Source organism: Ciona robusta, chromosome 2 (assembly GCF_009617815.1).
Source record: "Ciona robusta chromosome 2, ASM961781v2".
NCBI classification, from domain to species: Eukaryota; Metazoa; Chordata; class Ascidiacea; order Phlebobranchia; family Cionidae; genus Ciona; species Ciona robusta.
In genome coordinates this window covers 74,689-99,917 of record NC_143236.1, presented here as the reverse complement: position 1 = coordinate 99,917, position 25,229 = coordinate 74,689, and the positions used below count along the sequence as shown (strand labels likewise).

The 25,229-nt window shown below is 34.2% G+C and overlaps 1 protein-coding gene across 5 annotated transcripts in view; it reads left to right on the top strand.

The window, feature by feature from the left end:
- The window catches only part of LOC149739419 (ankyrin repeat and FYVE domain-containing protein 1-like), a 32,549-nt gene extending 7,562 nt beyond the window's left edge, over nt 1–24,987 (top strand). Inside the window, exons 3-24 of one of the 5 annotated variants that reach the window (XR_016384402.1) lie at nt 1,271–1,406; nt 2,246–2,370; nt 8,598–8,721; nt 10,923–11,072; nt 12,198–12,363; nt 12,849–12,982; nt 13,976–14,115; nt 14,844–14,998; nt 15,337–15,434; nt 16,676–16,745; nt 16,988–17,137; nt 17,312–17,513; nt 17,932–18,030; nt 18,691–18,833; nt 19,179–19,323; nt 19,388–19,541; nt 22,166–22,366; nt 22,813–22,989; nt 23,276–23,423; nt 23,716–23,872; nt 24,177–24,337; nt 24,468–24,987. Coding sequence is in view for 3 of the 5 variants with exons in the window: in XM_089872315.1 (XP_089728441.1) it covers nt 1,271–1,406; nt 2,246–2,370; nt 8,598–8,721; nt 10,923–11,072; nt 12,198–12,363; nt 12,849–12,982; nt 13,976–14,115; nt 14,844–14,998; nt 15,337–15,434; nt 16,676–16,745; nt 16,988–17,137; nt 17,312–17,513; nt 17,932–18,030; nt 18,691–18,833; nt 19,179–19,323; nt 19,388–19,541; nt 22,166–22,366; nt 22,813–22,989; nt 23,276–23,423; nt 23,648–23,872; nt 24,177–24,337; nt 24,468–24,677 (3,313 nt within the window). In the remaining 2 variants the exon portion in view is untranslated. Of the gene's footprint in view, nt 1–1,270; nt 1,407–2,245; nt 2,371–8,597; nt 8,722–10,922; nt 11,073–12,197; nt 12,364–12,848; nt 12,983–13,975; nt 14,116–14,843; nt 14,999–15,336; nt 15,435–16,675; nt 16,746–16,987; nt 17,138–17,311; nt 17,514–17,931; nt 18,031–18,690; nt 18,834–19,178; nt 19,324–19,387; nt 19,542–22,165; nt 22,367–22,812; nt 22,990–23,275; nt 23,424–23,647; nt 23,873–24,176; nt 24,338–24,467 lie in introns of those variants that run through there. The other 4 variants (XR_016384403.1, XM_089872315.1, XM_089872316.1 and 1 more) reach the window with 4 other exon arrangements.
- Nucleotides 24,988–25,229: the final 242 nt, after the last annotated feature.

Here is a 25,229-nt window from a genome sequence, read left to right as displayed (position 1 = left end):
GGTGGACATGCGTAAACTCTAAGACCAGATTTCATCCCAAACCATTCGTTCACAATGTTACTTAGTTCGAGATTTGCTAGATGAAAGCTATGACTATGTGATAATGGGAAAGCTTCAAAGTGACCCGATTGAACGGCGATTCTCCCGATATCGCCAAAAGAGCGCCGGAAAATTTCTTGTTGGTTTGCGTGAAGTATCTGCATCCGAAAAAATTTTAACATGTCTATCTTTGTTGAAAGCGGATATAAGTTTTTGGGACGAAGATGTTCTCGTAAAAAAATACCCATCAATTACTACACAATTTGTTTCTAAACTTGAAGAGATGGAGGATGATGTTAACGTAGTGCAGTTGTGTAAAGACAGTTTAGAAGTAACTCACGTGATTGCAGGATATGTTGCTAAAAAGTTAATCAAAAGATCTAAATGTGACGAATGCAAGCATGTCCTCCCTGGCAAAGAGTGTGATTCGCCATATTTTAATATTTTAAATCGTGGCAGTCTGACCATTGCCTCAGCTGAGCTGTCTCAATTTGTTTGCAAAGGTTTTGCCACACTTCATCTGATTGATGGCGTTATTATGAAATTTGTTACTGCAAATTTTACTGTGAAGGATGCTGCTGAATACGCTCTTAAAAAGTATTTAACGAATTTTAATCTTGTGTGCAGAGAACATCAAGAATGGGCTGTTAAATTTGCTGTTAAAATAATAATTAACATATTTTTTTATTTTTAATGTTTTAACGGAATTAAAAAAGCGCCAAAGAACAAAGTAAATTTTCTGTGTTTTTACCGTTTTCGATTTTGTAAATAACTGCGTTGGCTTATAATTTTCTTGATTATATATGTTCTGATGTTTACATATTATACGTTGATTGCTTTCATTATTGTTTTACATTAATAAACTAATTAAAAAGTTCACATTTTGAATTACGTAACAATCGCAAAACAATGCGAGGCTATGTGTTAATAATGGGCATTATTTTAAACAATAGGCCTGTTAGCTCGGACCAGTCAAAACCGACTTATAGGGCCGTATCTTTAGTAGGCCATGTCCCAGTTTTCGCAAATATAGAGATAATTTTTTTTAATTATTATTTTTACAACTGCGTTAGTTTACTTAAAAGATGACGCCATTAAACGAATACCGAAACCCATATTTAGATTCGAATCTCTCAATCATACATATTCGAAATTCTGTATTGTGCATCCCTAGACGTCAGCACTCAGTTCTCAATTTTGTATTGTTACTTAATTTATTCTACATTTTTAGCGACATCGAGATAAAACTTGTGCACAAAACTATTCCTGGTCATAAGTTTGTGTTGGCTGCTCGAGGTGGTTTATGTTGGGATCTAAATACTTTAAATACATTGACCTCACTTGATCTTCAAAGCTTGGACCAACAGGTAAATGTTAAAGGGGCATACCAACAAAAAATAAAAAAATGATTTTTCTTTAGTATTTTACAAACTAGAAACAAAGTTGAGTGAATTTTTTCCTATGGAAAATCCCATGCATTGTGCAACGACTATTTTTTTACTCAGCGGTTGAATTTGAAGTTTTAAAACTCATTTTTTAAAGAGCTGTTTCGTATTTTGAAACTTATGCTGCTATTTGAGTAATCTATCAATACACAATTTTTAATTTTCTGTTGGTATGCCCCTGTAAGTACAGCCCGTATAACAGAAGGTAATAGTGGTTGGCCCCGTAGAAATGTTATAGCTGGACATGAGCGCCAAGCCAATCAATTATGAGTATGACATCATTAAGGAGAAAGGCTTATGAGAATATGTTTCTGTTTGGTTGAAAATTGTCGCTAGTTAAAATCATACAGGGCATGTGTATAGCCATTAATGACCACTCGATGTTTTCGTATACGTGTAATTTGTGTTTTGCCCATTGTTTGGCTGCTTTTCTTTTTATCTTGGTAAAGATTTACAGTAACATTTAACAATAATTGTTTTATGCCAGAGGTTTCTTACATTCTATATAAATTATCAGCCATTCTTAAAAGAAAAAATTGACACACCCAAAGTTTGTTCATGGCTCATGTTTATGTTTTCTTAATGTGAATAGCTTTAGTTATTATTAATATTAACTCTATCAATAAGATAGTGAGGTGTTTACCTTTATGCTATGTACTTTCATATAAGACAGTGTATGAAAATAATGTAAAATCTATTACTAAACAAATACATCCAACTAACTAGTGTTGTATAGTAATCTCCTTTGTTATTCTACACAGGCTGGCGAGTCCATAGTAAATTGGTTGTATACTGATACAGTTAATTTACAAAATGCAACAGATGACTTCATAATTCAAATGATGAAAACTGCAAGCAAGTATAAACTGCTTGGTTTGCTTTCCAGGTAAGTAGAGTTGTGTGTGTAAAATTTAAAATGCTAAAAATTATACTGAAATTTAATTTAATTAAGTGAAATAAAGAATTAAATTGGTTTACCGGGGTGTGGACCTGGTCAAAATAAACACTAAAAATACTGTAATAGTATAAGTTGAATGGTTTTTATATCACAACTTCACAAGTTGTATTAGAATGGTTTCACTTCACAAATTAAATTAATATTGTTAATGGCGATGATTTTAAAATTATTTTTTCATACCTTTGTATTGTATTAAATAGTTTAGTGTTTTAATGGGTTAAAATACAGTTGTAATGACGGATTCTTTATTTTCCAAGGTTATTTATACCAAGGTGCGTTAATCAAGGTGTAAAAGGGGCATGTTTTAGCCGAATAGAGGGTATGTTACTGTCACGTTTTTACGCGTGACGGATGGATTCTTAATTGGAATTAACTATTGAAGGTGTCTTGAAGCTGGTCCCATTAATTCACCGTAGATAAAACGCTGTGCCTGTTTCTCGTATTCCCAACAACACGTAACTTAGGCAGCACTTAACGTATTCGGTTTACTTCACTTTTGAATCTCATTTATTCCGTTTTATTCATTCTCTATACCCTTCTCTTCGTCTTCTCCTCGTTATTTTTTTATACGAACCACAACACGTTTATATACGTAACAATTTCATGACGAAAGACACACAAACAAAAGAACAGCGTGATAACTGCAGCGTTTAGATACGCAACAGCAGGGGTGTTTGGTCTGGCTCCAGACCTTGCAGTTACGTTCCACGACTTCCGCGATACGCCATTATCGTTCCAGATAAGCTAATAGAACGACCCAGAAACTCACGCGCCCGAAATATATAGACACTAACAACATTTTACGCAATAGCAGCATAAATTTGTGACAGTTACTATGTTTTACTAAAAACAGTTTTTACTGTACACCTTGGTGTTGATAAGAAATAAATCTAAATCCCCCCAATAAGTTTAAGTTTGTCCACCCCTGGTCCATGTGTGCCTGGTTTAAGATCCCTGTGCATCATATTTTAAGGTTTACATGTGTCATAGTTTAACGTCTACGTGTCATAGTCGCATACTCATAGTTACAAATATCAACTTCTTTATTGTGTGTATACGCAGTGGCGCAACCAGCGCGTTCAAAAGGGGGCTGTCATATTTACGTCTAGTCCACGTTTATCTCTGACGCGATAAAACACTCCCTTTATTGGTTGTGCACACGAATATATATTCTATTTTACGCGGTAAATTAAAACTAACACTACATTATTAAAAAGACGTATCTAAATTAATATAAACAGAGGAAACATTGTTGCAGATTTACGCACGTTAATGTAACGATTATTTACGTCAGAATACCTTTGATAAACCATTACGATTGTTCCATCACAAACGAGATTGTTGGTAAACAATCGTGTTTTATTTGCTCCCATACGATCTGTAGTTTTTGTATGATTTCTGTTTCTGATGATTAGTTTAAATCAGTGCTTCCCAAACTATGGTATGCGAAGGCCTCCCAGGTGGTACGCGAGCACCTTATTAAGTTCACACCAAACGATCGCAAATGATCTTTTTTAGTGATTGTCGTGAGCATTATTTTAATCCACATAAATTACGTAGAGCGTGACATTCCATGCTATATTCCCTACACCGGTGTTCCTAACTTTTTAAACCTAGGCGTTGCTTTACGCGTGTACAGAATATTTTTGCAAGCCTATCTTTACTTATGCGCATGAAAAGGCAAATATTCAACCTGTTTTCAAGCACCTGCAGGCTAAATAATCAAGGGGACAATCGCTAATATGACGCAAATAATCAACGTGTGAACTGCTATTATGACGTAATCAATTCCCAGGTCAAACAATCGCTATTATGACGCGATGAATCCACGTGTGAATCCCTACTGTTTCGTAATAATTATGCTGCTTGGCTGAGGAAAACATCGTAAATATACAGCAGTGCTACTTCTGGAACATATTTAGGTTGTTTATTACCGCGCCTGTTGCCCTGTTTAATAGGCAAATTACTTTTATTTTCAACTTTGAGAAAGGCAGTGCCAAGTTCATGCCCGCGAAAAAATAGGTGTGCGTGCGGTTTTTAATTTCACTATTTAAAATGAGTTGTTCACGAGCCTTTAGTAGTTTAGTATGTAGGTGGTTTGAGAACGCTGCTTGAACCAAAAAGTGGTACGCGAGTAGATAAAGTTTGGTAACCACTGATTTAAATGCTGATAAACCGCGATTATTATGCATTTTAATTGGTGCAAATAAAAGTGCGAGGAGCGACGCTATCAGTAAATTGGAACCAACACAAATTGTAATATATTATTATAAAGTATCGCCCCGGCAGAGCTTGGACAAAGGCCAAAAAACGTGTTCGTTGGCACCGCACGAGAACCAGAGTTTTATTACGTCACTTTTCACGAGAATAAATTCACAACGATTGCTTCGTTTGTTAAGTGTTGAATGTATGCTACCACATGCGTCTTCCTTTATTTCCTACGCCGGCGCAGAGCGTAAAAATGTGACGCTCATACACGATGTTTCGATCTCGTGGTTGGTTGGGCAGTTAGCACATTCCTCCAGATTGTTATATTATGAAACGTCATAATTAATAGTTACGTTACAATAGGACAAGTGACGTAACAATTGAACGAAAATTTATTCCAATTTTAAGCGAACGAATGTAATATTAAATGCAACGCGTGTGTCTGCGTCTTAGCACTTTCTGGCTGCGTGCGTGTCTGCGGAAAAGGGGGCTGTCATGACAGCAAAACAGCCCCCCTGGTTGCGCCCCTGTGTATACGTAAGCTAAAATGGTAATTACCACACTCGCACATTATGCGCAGAGCATGGATACACAATGTCCGCGTGTGTACTACATACGCAGTAAATGTTTAATTTTAGATTTTTTTAACAAGGTCAATGTTGCATCCCATTTACTATCCAGTCTGCGCCTGAGCGTCTATGAAGAAACACTCACTTTCTCTCTCTAAAACTGCGAGCGTCAGTTCCAGACCGCTGATAAAGAAACACTGTGTCAGCCCCGGAGACTCACGTCGGCAATCGGCAATTACCGACGGTTTTGCCGTCGCATTTGGACAAACCGTCGGTAGTTTATTGCCGACGATGTAGAACAAAACTCAAAAAAAAAATTTTTTCAAAAAAAATATTTTTATATTGCAGACGCGAAATTTCATATTGCAGACAAAAATTACAGGCGATAAAAGCTAAAAGTGAGGTAATATAATACATATAGTAGTCGTATATAGCAAATGAAGTCAGGCGCACCGATTTCCTAACGCACCTGCGCGTTGACTATGACGTCTTAACGTCCTTGTATATGTGCGGCGCATACGTTTTTTTTCGGTGGGAATTGGTAACACGACCTTTCTCACAGCTGTGTGTAAAATAAATAGCCTAGATATGTTCCAGAAGTAGCACTGCTGTATAATTAGGATGTTTTCCTCAGCCAAGCGGCATGTTTATTACGAAATAGTAAGGACACATTGCACCATAATAGCGATTGTTTGACCTGGCAATTGATTACGACATAATAGCCATTCACACGCTGATTATTTGCGTCATAACGATTGTCCCCTTGATTATTTAGCCAGCAGGAGCTTGAAAACAGGTTGGATATTTGCCTTTTTACGAATGCGATCAAGTAAAGGATTGATACGTTTGCAATAAATAGTACGACCTGGGCTATAAAGCAGACATTGTTGGTAATGTTTCGTGAATTTGGTGTTAACAATAGGAATGTGTTGAAGTTGTAAAAGCTCAGGTTCGCCGAGCGCTGAGAGCCTAGATTTAACCAAAAGCTCGGCACGAGCTTAGGAATTTATGTTTTTTTATTACAAATCAGTCTAATCAGATACGAAACATTGGGCGCTCGCATTATACGATACGCGCATTGTGATGCAATCCATTATTGTGCGCTGACGTTGCGATTCGTGACATCACGCCCGGCCACGCGTCTTTTAAATCCTCGGCATATTGCCGACGTATTTTGAAAACGTACTTTTATACGAGTCTCCAGGGCTGCTGTGTTTTTCTCTATAAACTGTATGTGTGTCTGCTCGCGATACGTACAAAAAGCATTATTTTTCTGTTAAAATGTTTAAAAGTGTACACAGAAAAAATTAATCTGGTGCATCTATGGCACAGATTATCGATATAAAAGTATGTCCCCCCATCTGCCGCATTGGTTTTTATTAAGTTTAGTTTATTTCTACGTAGTAAAGTAAGGAATGACATGCTAAATATTTGACATAACGACACAACAGCAATTTAATAATACATCGTTTGTTTTTAATAGCGATATCAATTTTTTCCACCGATACCAATACCGATATTTTTAGCTTTTACCGATACCGATATTTTACCGATATTTGACACTATAGCGAAACATGTGAAATGATCAGCATTAATCAAAATTAATACCTGTATTCAAGATACTGCAAGTTATTATAGAGAAAAATGGTTGGTCAATCACTTAGTCTACATGTTCTTAATAGGTAAATCCAAATATGTTGCTTTTGTACAAAACTATGACGCACATGGAAGTTAAACTATGACGCACATGGACGTTAAACTATTTATATATTGGTGAAAATAAACGATTTATATATCGGTGAAACATTGGTGCTTTTTTACCGATACCAATTATCGGTAGAACGTAAATATCAGCCGATAATATCGGTGAACCGATATATCGGTCGACCTATACTTTTTAACATAATTACAATTTACATGTTCATTGTTTTCATCATAACAGCTATTAAGAAGTATTTGCATTTTTAACGTGGATCGCTAGAAATCTGGTTGAATTTGTCCAATTAATGTTGAAATGGGAGTAAGCGAATGCCTGTTATACGATCTTATATTAAATTAAGCACTGGTTAAGTTTAACTTCAGCATTACCTTAAAGCATCATGTTAATCGTTTAGGTCACAGTAGCGCTTGTGACGTATTGAAAGATCGGCAAAGTTGTAGGTGCAGGGTTGCACAATATCCTACGATTTTTCTTCTCGTGACAATAAAGATTGTGAAGTAATGTAACATCATAGGTTGGCATTACGCAATATGTAAGTGGTAAGTCACAATAATGGATTGCATCACAATGCCGCTTGTGACGTAATGTATTGCCGTAGGTTGGTATTTCTTAAGATTCTACCTTACAATACAGCTTGTGATGTACCAGTTATGTTGGTGGGCGTACGTTTAACTAGCAGTAACGTAAATCTGGCCACAAGTTAAAAGTGTAAACACTTACGCTTTAATCGTCGACCATAATTGCGGATGTTTTATAAAATACATAAATCATGTGCACTAAATCAGGTGTACTGTTTACTTCATTATGGAACAATTAATAGGCGACGTGCCAAACTCCAGGACCTGTCCGACCGCGTTAGGTGGCTATGTGCATTGACTGGTACTTTAGTCAGTATTTTGTGTTGATGCTTTGATCTATTCTATAGGCTTAATCGAAACACTGGTATAGGTGTCATAATGTCATCGCAAGGGTACAAATCTATTTATCACGTTCAAACTACGACGCATGTAATGGTTAAATTGAGACGCATGTTAAGTAGTAAAAGTAGTACGCACCTTGCTTCGCACAAACGGTTTATATATCAGTTAGTTATTGGAAACTTTTTACCCATTATTGGTGAAATGTAAATAGCAGCCGATAATATCAGTTGATTGTGATGCTTGTGGCAATCTTATATCGGTTAAGTGTGTAAAATTTAACGATTAACGGTTTCATAAAAATAGGAAAATCCACAGTCGTACTAGATATATTACATTTTATAATTTTGTTTATGTATATATATATATTTACAAAAAAGAATGAATATTGAAAAATTTCTGAAAAGAAACTTGATTTCTGGTAGTCGTTCTTTTTGTATTTCATTCGGTTGAAGTTGTAAAAATTGATTTCTACTTTTTTTATTGGAAATCGTGTGCATTATCGCATGGACTATTGTTTACCCTAGCACTTCGATTTTACGCAACATTTTCAGACTTTCAGTAGCTGTTTTCTTTTAAATTTTACTTTGGGGAGCCCTTTGGATCGCATTTTAAGATTTATCTACAAATTTTAATCTTGCTTATCAATGTATATTTATTAAACTTTTACTATTTATCCTTGCACGGTAAGTCAACAACAATTTGTTGTAGCATATGACAAAAACTTTATCTTAATTTTAGATGTGAGCAAGCCATTCTGTCAGTGGTAACTGTTAAGAATTGCATAAGGTTTTATGAATTGGCAGAAGATTTAAAAGCTGCAGCTTTGAAAGAATATTGTTCAAGCCTTGTCTCAATGCACTGGGTATGTTTAACTGTCATAACAAAGAAACAAAGATACTACATGTCGGTAGTTAAGTATTTATTGCTACACACTAGAGATGTACCAAGCCAACCATGAGCCCAAAAGCTTGTGACTGATCGTTACCATTTTTATCGCTTGGCAAAATCATTTGTTGAAAAAAAACTGGGTACAATTGCTATATTAATGCATGCGAGATCGAAAAATATTAAAAATAAGACATAACAGGACTCGTCTTTATACTCATGATTATGCTTACTTATTTTTGTTTTTCTTTGTGAATTTGCTTTTTAAAATAATAAAAACAGAACAATGTTTAAACACAAGGACTAATTCTACACTTTGCTAGGATTGTGGAAATAAACCTTTTCAGTGGAAATGTCACCGTCCGTTAAAAATGTCTGGATTTTTAAATAGATAGTAACCGTGTTTATAATGAAATCAACTTACTTACGTCACCCATCAATATACTCTTTGTTTTCTTAGTTCCATAATATGGCAACATAAACTTGCGCTCTATTTTTACTGCATTGGTTTTGCTGCAGGCCAAAGTTAGTATAGACCAATTTAGAAAACGGATTGTAAAAACAAGTCTTGTTTTCCATCATCACAATCATAAACCTCACATAAATAACCAACTTCTATTGAACACTCAATCGATTAAAATGTAAAAAAAATAGCAAGTATACCAATCAAAAATATTAAAGAACACGTTTAAAATATAAAAGTACAAACAAATACACATAATATTAACATATACTGGTGTATCTAGCTGCAGTTTTGCCCTTAAATTGCCGTAATTTTGGTTTTTGGCTTACAAACCTAACAGGTACCAACGAAACTTAAGTTTTTTTTTGTAAAATTTGCCTAATATTGGAGCGATCACTGTCTGGTTTTAAAACTTCTACACTCTTTGCAACGCTTAAAATTACAAAACACGTTTACAGTGTCATAAACCTCGTCCTGTATGTTGGGATTACCAATGCCCCGACGATTTTCTTTCTGCATACACTTTTAGCAGTTCCAACATCAAAATAATGCTTTTTTTATATACTTTTGCCTCATCTGCCTGACCCTGTTAGTCGTCTGTAAACCACATTTATTAAGACAGGTAATGTGAAGGCATACGTGCAGACCTTGCAGGCGCTTATTCAGCGCCTATGATACGTGGGCAGATGTACCTCAGTATAATGAGAAATAAATAAACTTTCTTGGACTCCTAATCAGAACGATATAATGTTTCTTCATTCTAAACGTGAGAAATGTCGAAAATCTGATAATTTTATCAAAAATCCGGATGTAATAGATTTTTACGCGTCTGTCAGCTACCAAATCTTGCTATAAAGCTTAATTCTGACTATAGTGCATGTGCAATAGAAAGGGTTGTTAAAGCTGTGATTTATTGTTAGTCGCGTGTTCGTAATAATCACTGGTGTTCCTAACTATCAGGTCACAAAGTCCATCGAATAACAAACATTGCTGTGCTCAGTGTGCTGCATTTTGAATATTTTTTCGTTCAATTGTTACTTCACATGTCTCATTACAACATAATTATTAATTATTCGTTCGGCGCCAGGGCAAAGTGTTTACCGCGCCTGCCTTTAAGCAATAGGTAAGGGGTTCAAGGCTTCAAGGCACATTGTGGGCGTATGTGTCTTTGAGCAAGACACTTAAGGGCAATTGCTCCAACCCAGTGGTCACTAATGGGTTGTACAAATGATCATATATAAAAAAATATATAAAAAAATGAAAAAATCACCCAAAAATATAATCACCCACAAAGTAACATACATTTTTTTTACTCCAGCGGGTTTTTTATACGCGATTTTTTAGAAGCCGTATTGTTTTGGCAAGCTTTGATTGTACTTTTAGGTTGCATTTGAGCATCTCTATCCATACACAAATTTTTATTTTTCGTTGGTATGCCCCTTTAAGTGAGTTATAATACTGTTATGAACGCATTGGCATTACTACCTACCACTACATGGTCTCTAATGGTGACCAAGGACTACTTTGTTGATTACTTCTGGCAATTGATCGAGTTCATGATCGTGGAAGTAAAAGGGTTAATTAAAAATATGGTAGTTAGAATACATGCTCAATCATTAGAGCATTCTATCTTGTTTCTTTTAAGACTAATTTCTTAGCTTTTATTCAAGATATATTGTTTGATGTACATGCAACAATTAACTTGTTATTTCCAGAATGATTTATCACCACAAGAATTTTCGTTCATGGCAGCACCCATGTTGTACACTATGTTAAAAAGCAAATCAAAATGGCCGTTACACCGTTCAATTCTTGCAAAGCGAGAAGACGTTTTGTTTCTATACCTCATCGAATTTGACTCTCAGGTGATTTTTTTGTTTTGAGTAAAAGTTTTTGAAAATGATGTTATTATTATTAGGGATGTGCTCAACTCTGCCTAAGCTCTTAGCCCAGTGTGTTAGATATATTCTTTGTGCATATTTTTCATTACGTAACATTAACTGAAAAACGACGTGCGTCAAAGGAGCGACCATCTATAGCCAGTTGTTTAAATTTTATTCACATGCTTGTTACGTTCACATGCTTAGGAAGTTTTGTCATAAACGAGACAATCCTTTACTTAATAGTGAACGTGAAAAAGCAAACATTGTTTTTATTCTGCAGGCTAAATAATGAACGTGTGAATGCCCATTGAGACACAAATAATCAATGGGTAATTGCTATTACGTTGTAATAAATTGCCAGGTCAAACAATCTATTATGACCATCTTTGTGTTAATCCCAATAATTCTGACAAACATACTGCTTAGCTAAGAAAAAATATTGTAAATATTAAACAGCAATATTTCTGGAACAGATTTAGGTTAATCTAAATCGTTTAGAATGCAATGCAGCGATAACATCGTCTGCAGCAATACTGTTGTTTATCTGAATCGGTAATGGACTAATGGGCTTTCCAGAAATATGCGTATTATGTCCTAAGTCTGCCCAATCGTTGCTGTAACTATAAGTAATGTAACAAAATGTTGTCACAACCACACTAATAGACGATTATTTAATTAAAGAGTCCTGTGGGATGAAAAATTGAATACGAAAATCAATATTATGACTTAAATAATCAACGAGTACATCCTTACTTTTTTGTAACAAACATTCTGCTCTTCTGGGTAATTCTGCGCCAATAATGACATTATTATGCATAGCATAAATGCACATGTTAATACAGCACATTACAAGTGGTAGTTGAACATTTTCTTTCAAACACCTCAGTCTAAATATTCCTGAATCCGCCTATAGCTGAGTCCATATGCAATTATAACGTTGCATGCAAGAGCAAAAAATATTAGAATGAAAAACAAAAAACTGAAAGATAACAAGACCAACCATCATGGCACATTCCTAACCCTAATAAATAACTGTATTATTTGTAGTTTTGTATTAAATATTTTTTAGAAATTTACTGAATACTGAATCTTGAATATTCTATATAGCTTCCTTTAAAGTTAAATGAAATAAATGAAGATGGAGAGTGGCCACTTCAACTTGCGCTATCCACCAACCAAGAGTCGATCGCACACACGCTTGTATCACATGGGGTGGACATGGACGGGTGTGATGATAACGGGGAAAGTCACTTGCATAGATCACTTAATGAAGGTATCACCCAGTGATGCAAATATTTTAAACAAATGTTGGAGAAGGTCTTTTTTTACGTCATATTATGTTTATTTTATGCACCCCTTTTTCCTACTATTTTTCCACTTTTTCTAGGAATACAATATTTTTAGTCTCCCAATTCCTACCTATATTGATCCAGTGTCACTTCTAACATTTTTTTGGTAATAAGGCAAAAAGATTAAGTTGTATACTTACATTCTGTTTAATGGGGGTGAAGTCCCACGGCTTTCATGTTTCTGTATTTCTGTATCAAAACAAAGTTTTATGTCTACTGCTGCTAAGTTTACAGCTGGTGACATATGGCTCCGTATTATAAATACAAAAAGACAAAATTCCAGATTCTAAAGAATATTCTAAGATATTATGAAATATATAGTTATGCTGTAATGTGAATTCCTATCTTAGTTACTTCTAATATATTACTAATGTTGTTTGGAATTTTAATAATAGTTTTGTTTCTACAGGAAATGAATTTTCTGCATTATTCTTATTAAACAATGGAGCTTCGGTAAACCTTGCCACTCATGATAGTGGAAATACAGCCTTGCATATAGCTGCCTCTGTTAAATTTGGTCATGATTCTAAGCATGACATGGATGTAAGTTGTAATCATTATGCCTAATATGGCCTAAATTATTGTTGTAATGTTTATTTTAAGAAACGTATTTTGTTTTGACAGAATTAGAGTGTTAAACCTTTGTCCACGAAGTCTCAATTAATTGGAATTTGCAAGCAAAACCAAAACCAAAACTTAGATCAGGCATTTCCGCATTTGTATAAAATTAGATTATTGAACATTTTAAAAATGGAAAGAGTTATGAAAATATAATGTTAAGAAAAACGAGAAATTTACTGAAGCGAAAAGAGAGTAGTAGTGTTAAAGTTGTTAAAATATGCTTATTGATTGAACAAAATAAGAAATTACAATCTGGATAAACTGCCTGACCATTACACCCTAGAAATGGCATGACCAGTAATTAAATGATATTAAAGTTCTGATTAGAAGAAAGGTGTGCGTAAGAACACAACCCGTACAAAGCGGGGAGTCAGCCTTAAAAGATTGATCCAAAGATTGGAGCATGATATAACAATAAAACATGTTGTGTACACTGGGATTCCCATATCACTATTCGCAAGAAAAATACTAAATGGCATCCAACCAAACTCTGACAACACTTATATATGTAAAATATGTTCATAAACTTTGGCAAAAATTTACTTAACATTTCCTAAAATTTTGACACGTATTTTATTGCTTATAGTAAACAATTAATGCATCATCTGCTATTATCTTCGAATTAGGTCGAATCAAACATTTCTCTTCGGGTGAAAAATATCTTAAAGATAAGATAGAATTTTAAAATATTACATCCGCTAAACTGGTTGAAAGTGTTAACACAATTAGGACTACTTTATTACATCAGCATTTCGTCTTTTGCAAAATTATTTTATTGCTTACAGAAAAAAAAGTTTAAACAACACTAGCTTAACTTGTACTTTTTACAGAAGATTTAAAAATGTTATATAAATATTGAATAATTTTTCATTTTTTTTATGTTTTTAAAGCAATAACATGTATTTTTATATTCAGAGTATAACTCGTATAACATCACTGTTGCTGAAAAAAGGTGCAAATCCAAACTTATCTAACTCACTTGGTTTTACTCCTCTACATATTTCTGTACTTTCAAAGAATATGCCTGTGTTTAAATTATTACTGGACTCTCCAATGTAAGTAGCAATTATTTTTTTGATGACAAATATATGTATACGATACCTAAATCCTTTTTACATTCAAACTTAAATGAGATTCAGTAAACTGCATAATGCAGTCATGATTCATCATCCCTTTCAAAATTTAAAATTTTAAACATTGAAAAATGTATCGTGTATGTGGGAAGTGGAAAGTTTCGCAACTTAGTTCTAAAGGTTTCTATATGTTTGCATTGACTGTTTTCGCACAATATGTTATTTTTAAGGATTAGATATTTTTACATCAATGTTTGCTAGGATTGTTTTGTCTGTTTCCACCAATGTATAACAGGATCTGTTGTTTATGTGTACCAAATGGAGCAAAACCGAAAAGTTTGTTATGAAAATTGTGTAAAACATATTCATATTAGTTACCTATACTATTTTGTAAGTTCAGTAGCCATGTCTTTATTTAACATTTTAAATGTTTTATTGATAAATGTTTTGTTGGGTATCACGTAGGGATGTGCCTTAGTCATAAGAGCTAGGTCTGCAGACCTTGCGATTCATTTATTTCCTCGCACACAGTAATACAACATCGCATGCAGACATTGTGCTCAGCCCAATTTACCGCTGGGATTTAAAAGTCATGCTGTGTCAGTGGCTTTTGGGCTTCAGCTCAGCTGGGAAACCTCTAATATTACGAGTTGTTTAGAAGCAACAACATTCTGTAGTAAACTCAGAGATATGAATTTTTAATTGTACAGCATTGATCTGGAGTTAAGAACACGCAAAGGCCATGTCAGTTTGTGGTTGGCACTTGATAATAACGATTCCACCTTTGTTGTTTATCATGAACACACCATGGCCGCTTTGCTCATCAAGAAAGGTTGCAGTGTCGATGCTCCTGACATAACAACAGGTTTTAAATTGTAATTAAGTAAAAATTTAAACCGATATATATATATATATGTATTTTATATAGTGTACATACGTGCAAGTTTTTGGCAGAAATAGTTAGCTACACAAGATTGTGCAGAAACTTTCAGGTTAAGATTCTTTACCATGCCACCCCAGGATTGGCCCCCAAAATATAAAATTTTTTATTGATAAATACTAATATACCGTTCATCCCTGAATTGTGAATTGTTTTTTTTAATTTTTAGAAAGTTTGTTTTTGCTTTTTTTCTTACAATTAAATTGAGTTTTTACCATTTTTTAATAAAACTAAATTAATATACTGCAATAATGAATACTCAGGTGAGAACTTACTTCAACTTTGTGCCCAAAACGCAAACGAAGCTGGAGCTTTATTCCTTGTGAACCACGGGTCAAACCCCAACCATGTTAATTCATCTGTAAGTTTATTTTACTAAATCTAAGATAAACTAAAAACTGTTGCTTTCAATTATAATACAAATCTTTTGCTGCTGTTTTTAGAAAAATTATAGCTTTGGGGATTGATCCAACCCTGATTGGCCTCATCGCATAGTAGACTCATTTAAAAAAATCAACATTTTAGCTGGATTGTACGAAAATAGTTTAACTATTTAATTACATAAACTTGGATGGACATGTCAACATGCACTATAGTTAGTCTGAAAAAAATAACTTTAAAACAACATTTCAACATTCTGTTTAAGTCAACAAGTTAAATTTATTTGCTGAACAATCATCTTTAGATTTATATTATTTTTTCTAAAAAAAATTTCTATATTTTTTATGAATGTTATTTATTTATTCCTACGTGACGGAGCAGCAACAGTTGTTTTAAAACAGGTGTTTTGTTTTATTCACCTCTTGCCCGTTTACGAGTTACTGCGTACGTATCATAAAAAGTGGTCAGGCAAAATAGTCATAAATTTTTGAAATTTTTAATTTTCAAACAGATTTGCTTATTTTGTACATATAAACCACACTAATTAAAGTAATACCAGCTAATTCAACAACTAAAAGCAAAGAAAATGCAAGCCTTTATGTCCCAGTGTCCATTTGAGCTACTTAGTACAAAAATTCTGTTCTAGTAGCCCTACAATGAGTTTTCAAAGCTAAAAATGCTTTGCGAAGCATAAACAACGCTTGAATACAAGGGGAATTCCCTACTGCAACTCCGAATTGGCGCGAACAGGAGATTACAGCAAAATTGGGGACATAACTAAAGGAAAATGGCTAAATTTGGCTAAAAATGTTCAAAAACTTTGACAAAACAATACTCAAAATTTTTAAATACGTTGATATATTTTTTATTGCTGAAATCAAAAGAAAATTGCTTCCTCTTTCAAATGAAACCAAATTTGGGATCGTTAATGGAGAAATAAACGCAGAATCGCCGTTTAAGTGGCGTGTGGTCCCAAAGCGACTTTATTCGCCATGGGCAGTAAAAGAGTTAACGGCCATTGCAGCAGTAATGAGTATTACTATAACCACATTTGTACAACTAAGGTAAATCAAATGTTGGTTTTGTATTTTTTGTATGAGGTTAAGGAATTAATATAACATACCTTTTTAGTTTAAACTACCGCGGTTTTTATTTTTTTGCTTTTGAGCCTAATTATAATTACTTGCCGATTAATTTTGTTGTCGTTATATTTAAATACAGGGAATATCCTGCCTTCATACTTCATGCTTGTATGGTCTTACTCATCTTACTGAATCTCTTCTTGAAAGAGGTATGAGATATTCAGTTAAGTGCTTTACGATTCAAATTAATTTGTAACGATATTTATCTCCACCAATTAGCAATATAGACCCTGGACCTTTGGTGCTAGGCCCATGATCACACACTGCCGGATTTTCATTTATATTAACTGTGATAAATTAGGTGAATTTTCCATGATTCAGTGGCCATGAAGTTGCATGATTCTCTTAACCAGGTTTCTGATTTGTAACAAACCATTGAATATAAAATCAGGTGCGAATCCCAATGTGCAATCAAGTTCGCCAATAATGAACTCAGTTGAACCATCTAATGGTCAAACCAAGGTGTTTAATGAAACACCATTACATGTTGCGATAAGATGTCAACATCATGATGTTGTGCAAGCATTCTTGGAACATAGAGGTAAAGTATTTTGTTGCTTTATTTTACCTTTTTTTTTTTGTTTTTCACCGTGGTTGCAGTTTTTGTTTCTACATACTTTAATTTTAATTAAACTGATATTACCAGGCATGGTGTAGTATGTACTGGCAGTTTGAGTTTTACTCCTTATGAAAGTGATTTTTTATTTCAACACAGCGCACATCTTACACAGCGATGATAAAGGTTTTGAGAGAATAACACCGGACTTCAACTTGAGGGACAGTGATGGAAACACTGTGTTGGCGCTTGCTGTGTGGTCCGGTTTCTACAAAATCGCTGCTCAACTGCTCAGTTCTGGGGCTGATATTAATTATAAGTCAGTTGAATTCAGTGGAGTAGCCAGAATAAAAATAAAGGGGTATTTTGCAATCATGACCAACAATGATATCACAACTGTGTTTTTGATTCAATAAATTTTAAATATAACTTCGTAACTTTATTTGATTTCTACTAAAATAAGGCGTCAACCTCTTGGGTTGCGTGTCACTTTTTAGTTTGATTGGGTTGCATTTACTCCAGTTCCAGATTTTTAATGGTACATGTGCGTTTGTTTATATATAGGTATGAAAAACAGATTTGGAAAATGGTTTATGAATCTTGATGGTTGAAATAGGTTATGCTTCTTATTCGAGTTGTACGTAAATAAGTTAAAGCATTATATCAACTTATGATTCACATCTGGGATAAAAGATTTTAATCAAACTTATCTCACACCATTGTCTCACACAATTGTTAATCAACGAAATGTACTAATTAAAGTTTAATTGTATACTCAGAAATAAAGATGGAAAAACATTGCTTCACCTTGCGATTGAAAATACCGATATTTCTTCTGCTTTGTTTTTATTGGAGCATCAAGCAGATTGCCATATTAGGTAAGTGTTGATTTTTTAAACTTGTTGGAATATGCTTTCTATGCTATGTTTAGGCGCTTACAATAAATCAGTGCAGTTGTACTAATATTTGACTGGTTCTGGGCTAACACTGATCGGTTTATGCGTCCTTGGGCAAGACACTTAATGGACATTGCTCCAAACCAGCAGCCACTATTAAGTGGTTCAAACTATAAGCCACATTAAAGACTGTGATGTGGTGTTGCGGCACCAGTCGCATAAATGACCTAAATTGGCCAAATTTGGTCTAAATCCCAGGTCCTCGACAAGGACTACAAAGAATAAAAAATAATAATAAAAATATTTGACTTAAAAATGGGTTGCTTCCCTTTCGACGCATATATGCCAACTTTACACCTGTTGTAGGGGTAGAGAAAATGCAATAGGCCCTGTATTAAAATAAAGTTTGTTTACCGCTGCAAAAGGTTGATGACATTGCCAGATTCCCTCATCTGTCTTATTAGAGTTGGATTTTAAGTGGTGATAAATGAAAAATAACTTTGGTTTTACTTTTTTTTGTCGAGGGGGCATTTGATATTCTGTTTGTTGGCCAGAGGAGAACTAATAAAAAAAGTTTGGGAAACACTGGTTGATATCATGATCAACAATCAGATAACCTTGTGCTTATTATTGAATTTACAGAAGTGACAGCAATGAGTCCCCATTACAACTTGCAGTTAAACATTGTATTGGGGTTGTGGTTGACGCATTATGTTTACGAGGTGCTGACATTAATGTAAGAGATGCAAATGGTGACTGTGTGCTGTGGCTTGCTTTACAAGCACGTAAGTCATACTCAAATTGTTTGTAAATATTATTTTAAGTACTAAAAATTGCAACTATTATGACATTCTGTTAACAAAATAACAAGGATTAAGTGCTGCTAAATATCTTACATACAACCATCCAGTCTAAAGAATATGTGTACGATAAATGATATATATTTTGCCCAGGTGCCAATATTAGTCTTATATTCAATTAGAATCAGTAAGGTTTTTTTTTTACAATAAGGTTCATTTGTATAATAGACTGAAGAAGTCGTTTAAAAATTAAAACACCAAACTACATTTATTGAAGCTTTTTAACTAAAGAATAAGTTTAAAGTTTATAACTATCACTATAAATTGCAGATGAAGAAGACATTGCATCAACATTGGTTCATTACAAATGTGACACAACATTCTGGAGTGAAGGACCAGATGGTTGCAGACAATCATTATTGCACCGAGCTATCGATAATAAACAGGAATACATTGCATGCTTTCTAATTAGAAGGTAGTTACTGTTACTAGCTACTGATATACGGATGCATTTTATGTGAATTTTATATCTTTTATAGTGGATGTGATATAGACTCACCACGCAAATTGGGCGCAGTAGGTGCTACAGAGTCTACACTGTCAGGTGTATCACCTTTGCACATGGCATGTTCAATGGGTCTTAAACTAACTGTTCAAACTTTGCTTGAAAAGAATGTTCAAATTAATGCACAGGTCAGTATAGAACATTTGGAAATTAAATATAAATGCAAGATATTTATACCAGAACAGGATTTTGTACTTTAATGTAACCCCACAAAATCACACTTGATGTATTAAAATAATTTTGCATAACAAGAAACAAAGTTTCTGTTGATGTAATAAAGTAGGCCCAATGTAATAAAGTAGGCCTGATTGTTACAACACTTTCACCCAGTTAAGCAGATCAGATGTGTGTGGTAGATCTATCATATAGTAGCTCGACGGCGGTACTAACACTGATCGGGGTATGTGTACTTGGGCAAGACACTTAACGGACATTGCTCCAACCCAGCAGTCACTAATGGGTTGTCCAAATTGTAAGCCATATCAAATCAAAAATCATACACAAAGTTGAAAAGTGTGGTAACTGGTATAAGCACATGAGGATAAAAAATGGTGCAAAAAATATGCGTCTGAGTGCGATGCTGTGTGGCAGCACCGGTCGCATAAAGGACTTTATGGACTTTCTGGGTGATGTGGTAAGGTGCCAAATCTGGCCTAAATCCCATGACCTCCAGAACCTCGTCCATACAGAATAGAACGCACAATGCTTACTGGTATATAATTCACAAAGTTTAATTGTAATTAGTCGCTTATTGACAATTTAATAAAATCCAAAATTATTGGGCAAGTGTCCAATTGTTCACAATTAATTCGGTGTTAAGATATTTTTGTTTCCATTGCTCATGCGTCGCGACTAGGGCCGTGGATTTTTCCACTTTTTGTTTAACAGTTAACCGTTGTTTTCACCGTTTAACTGATACAAGTGAAATCCTAATAAAAGCGTCTTGTTTATGCCTTATCTTTTGCGAATTTAAAGGCAACTTTACAATGGCTATACTTGGATTACACGCGCAAATGTCCACTATGTCAAAGTAATTCTTTCGCAGCTTTCTTATTCCTATTCAAACCTGTTTTAAAGCACCTGCCGGCTAAATAATGAACGTGTAAATGACAATTATGACGCAAATAATCCACGTGTGAATTGCTATTATGACGTAATCACTTGCCAGGTCAAACAATCGTTATTATGATGAAATGAATCCACGTGTGAATGCCTGCTATATTGTAATAGACATGCTGCTTGGCTGAGGGAAACATTTAGTTGTCTATTAGGCCCAAATAATGTTGCAAAACTAGTTTCCATGCGGTATTAACAATCGAGATTGACGACGTAATCGCAGTTGTAGGGCACGATCAAAGTCACATCGTCGCTGTGCTCTCTGTCTTACCGTGAAGCACCAAATAACAAACGCAGACACGCGCCTTTTGTGTAAATAAGACTGGATATACGTGTATGCCTTATGACGTTATAATTCGGTTAACGACTCGAACTTTCTGGAAGTGGTTAACCGTTACCTTTTCCACAGGTCTAATCGAGACGCTACTGCGCATGCGGTCGGAACAAATACAATATGAGCTCTAATAAAAATGTACGGGGAAAAATATTACTTTATTTTTTGAAAATTATTTTTTTCATAGAAATAACATGCTAGTGACCTACATAGATGTATGCTCAAGTAATATTTTCGAGAAAATGCAATATTTCTATAATTAAAGTTACGACCATACTTTTATATATTTAACAACCATTTTCTCACTTTTTTAAATAAAGTAATTTTATTTTTTAGGTATTACTCAGCGCTATAACATATTTAAAGCTGGATCGGTGGAAAATTCTATAAATATTTTATGACAAACATTAATATTTATGGTTAATATTTTTTCAAATTTTAGGATTACCTTGGTTCACAGTAAAATTTGCTTTTTAAACCAGCATAAAATAAGTTTGTTAGTGGTACTTACTTTTTTTAGCCCTAAATTCGTCAACTTAGTTTTGCTGTCTGGGACATTTTCAACGAAAGGTTGTAATTAGTTTGACCTCCTGGGCGCTGGTCATTGTGTTTGTTCTGACCAACTGCGAAGTAGCGGGTTTTCAATTTAATTTGCGCCCATTGTGTTAACCCAGTGAATTTGATTGATTTTCCACATGGGACATAAACAGATAAATTTCTTACGGAACACCTGATAATAATAATAAGAATATCTTTTATTAAACGAAAAGACAGGATATACCGACAAAACGACAGTTGTTAAAACACGCGTACAGGTAAAAACATATTTACATTTAATTGGAATAAAAATAAGTGTGGTCACTACACCTAGCAAACAAACCAGCCTTTTATGTTTAATTATTACCAAATTGAAAACCTCCAATAGAAACAAAAGTGTGTGTAAAGATGCAGCCTGTACAATAGGGGGACTCATCATTGGGTTATGATGAAAAAAACAAAACTCTTTAAAAAGAAATCCCACTAATAGGTCACAGTGAACAGTTTCAGGGACACACTTGTTAGTTGTAGAAGACTACTGTAATACACAAGAAATTGAATACAAAGTTTATACGGAAAAATAAATAGGTACAAGAGATGCAGCAATGTAAAACAAAGTCTCGTGGATAAAGTGCTTTATTAATGTAATAATATGACAACCTTTCACGGAGCCCTGGTGTTTCATTAAAATGACTGGACTCTAAATTGTTGTCATTAAATTGTAGGATTTAATTTTATTATATCTATATCAAGACTTTTTAACAGGATTGCAACAACTTGACACCACTACATGTAGCAGTAATGAATGATCACAGAGAGATAACTGATCTACTTCTAACCCACAACTCTATAAACCTAACATTAACTGACAAGAAAGGACGAACAGCGTTTGCTTCAGCCATGTTTAACAAGAATGTTCAGTGTGCACAGTCAATATTAAAACGGGAGCCTGGTGCTGCAGAACAGGTTTGTGGAATCTGATTGTTTTGCATAGATGAGTGTTGAGCATTATGCCACTGATGTAATGTTGCATGCGAAAGAAAAATATTAAAAGTAAAAAAAGTGAAGCAACTAAAAAATAACAAGCTTCGGTATTTAATAAAAAGCAAAAAAATCTTAAACTTGTTTATAATGAAATAATAAAAACAGCTGCAACAATTACAAGTATTTTTTTTATCTGAATTCTACATTTAGGTGGAAAAGCCCTAGCTTGTACTTTATCCACACAAAATAACAGCTCATTCTGGCTTAGCACTTTGTTGCACATATTAAAAGTTAATTTCTAATTTGAATGGCCATCGTTTTTTCACAGAAACTTACATAGCAGGTATTAGGAAGCCAAAGAAACAGATTAAAATATAAAATGTAGGGTGATTTCTTCATTTAATAAACATTTCATAAATATGACACAGGTTGACAAGAAGGGGTTCAATTTTCTTCACACAGCAATATTAAAGAAAGATTTGGACAGCGTGTTGTTTCTGATATCTATTGGCTCTGATGTTAAATCTGAAACACGTGATGGTCAATCTGCTTCACCTTTGCATCTTGCTGTGGCTACTGGTGCTATACTCATCGTTCGAAACTTGGTATTGCTTTACAAAACATTAATTTAAAATGAATATAGAATATGGAATAACTGTCAGGTTATGGTCCAGTTGGAAAAATATTTTAAATTGTGCCGGAGAAGCAGAAAGAAACTGGGACTGTTTAGTTTTAATTTATCCTCACACTGTGAAGCCACTTCAGGGAATAAAAACAAAGTTGAAATCTGTTTATAAAAGTATATGATTACGTTTAAGAAAGAATGCCCTTTTTTGAACACATGCTGTTTAAACTGCTTCTGCTTTTAATACAGCATAAACATATTACCAGGTATTGGCTGGCGGTGATGTCAATTCTGTGAACAAACAAAAACAATCAGTACTCCACATGGCTGCTATTATGAATGAGGCTTCCATTGCTGCTGTGTTGGTGGAGAATGGTGCAGATGTTTTTCATGTTGATCAACATGGGAATAATGGTATAGATATTTATCTTCTTGGACAACTATTATTTGATGAGTTTTAATTTAATGCACGAAATACTAGATTATAGGTTTTGGGGGACTAATATTAGAAAGGCATGTAAAATTTTAATAAGAAAACAAAAAAGTGGGGTTTGGCAGGTATTGTCCATGAATGTCTGTCTCAAAACTCTAAAAACCCCTTCTTACTGTGTGGCTGTAAAAATTTCCCATTATTTTAGTGTTTCATGTTGCATGTGTGCATGGGGCACTGGAAACTATACAGATCCTCACACAAGTCGTCCCACAGCTTCAAAAAGTTTTAGTAACTTGCAACAACAGAGGACAAACTTTGGTTCATGTTCTTGCTGAAGGATCAAGTCCAAAAACATCCGCTTTGTTTGATACAATATTATCTGCTTTGCCAGATTTTCCATTGGCTATTCAAGATAATAATGGAAACACGGGTCAGTATCTTTGTTTTGTATTTGTTGTTACAATTTTTTGATTGTTTATGTTTTATATATTCCATTGTCTTTTATTGCTGTACTCTTTACCTTTCTGCAAACATAATTTTAATCAGAGATTATTGAGAAAGCTTTAGCAACCCTTTTATTAAAATATTTCACGAATCAAGTTACTTTAACTTTTTGAATAACAAAGGCAAAATAAACTCCAGTTTGGGTTCCTATTCATTGAATTGAGAAGCACTTACGCCTATGATTGTGCACTGTTTATAATAAATTCTTCTGTAACACTAAATATTTACAGCTCTTCTGCTAGCTTATATGAGTGGCAATGCTTCGCTATGTCGTTCTTTAGTGAGGTCCGGATCTACGCTTGCCATTTCAAACAATCATGGAGTCAATTTGTTTAATCATCCAGTTGCTACAAGGCAACTACTGTTTCGATTGCTGGATTTATTAAGCCAGGTTGATATGATAGCAAAGTGTGTTTTGTATGTTGACTGAATATTGATAAAAATGTTTAAACTCAACTCTTTTGAACCACAAATTATAACTCTCATGTAATATAAATAATACCATTAAATACTACACACAGGAACCGCCATGGGCAGAGGGAAATACATGCTTAGAATGTGCTGTTAAATTTGGTGTTGCAACTAGAAAACATCATTGTCGACATTGTGGTCGCATTCTATGTGCCAAGTGCTCAACTAAGCTCATGCCAATTTTAAAATTTGATATTTCAAAACCTACAAGAGTTTGTGATTTATGTTTTGATGTACTTACGCTGGGTGGCCCGCACTAACTTTTAACAAATCCAGTTTGTTTTCTTTACAATTAAAATTAACACAAATTTAGTTGACTGTGATTTCCTATAATGTATTAAATAAGCGCTATATTTTAATGATTTTGCAATAGGTTTTGAGTGCAATACGCAAATTTGTTGCTAAAATATGAATGTTGTTTTTATATTTCTGTATTACACACTGTCTAATTCATATTTTTCGTATTGTTTTAAAAATTCTGTGTGCTGGCGATTTATTTTGATTTTGTAACGAACTTGTTTTTAACTATCATTCTTAAAATCTATGTATTTCATTAAAAGTTAATGTGATTATACTGAAAATCTAGCAGGAGAGAGAATGAGAACTAGATTTGTAGGTGTTGCAAGTTTATGGTTTACGATGGGTCGCTCTATGCTTGTACCCATCGTTATTGCCCTTTCGCCGCTACTATGCCCAGTACGTGTTGATACAAATTTATTCCGACCGTCCTTTAAAATTGTTTCAGAGTATGCCCAGCGTTCTTCAACCCATGCTGTCCCAATGGCTGTTTGAAAAAAGGATCCATGTGGTTA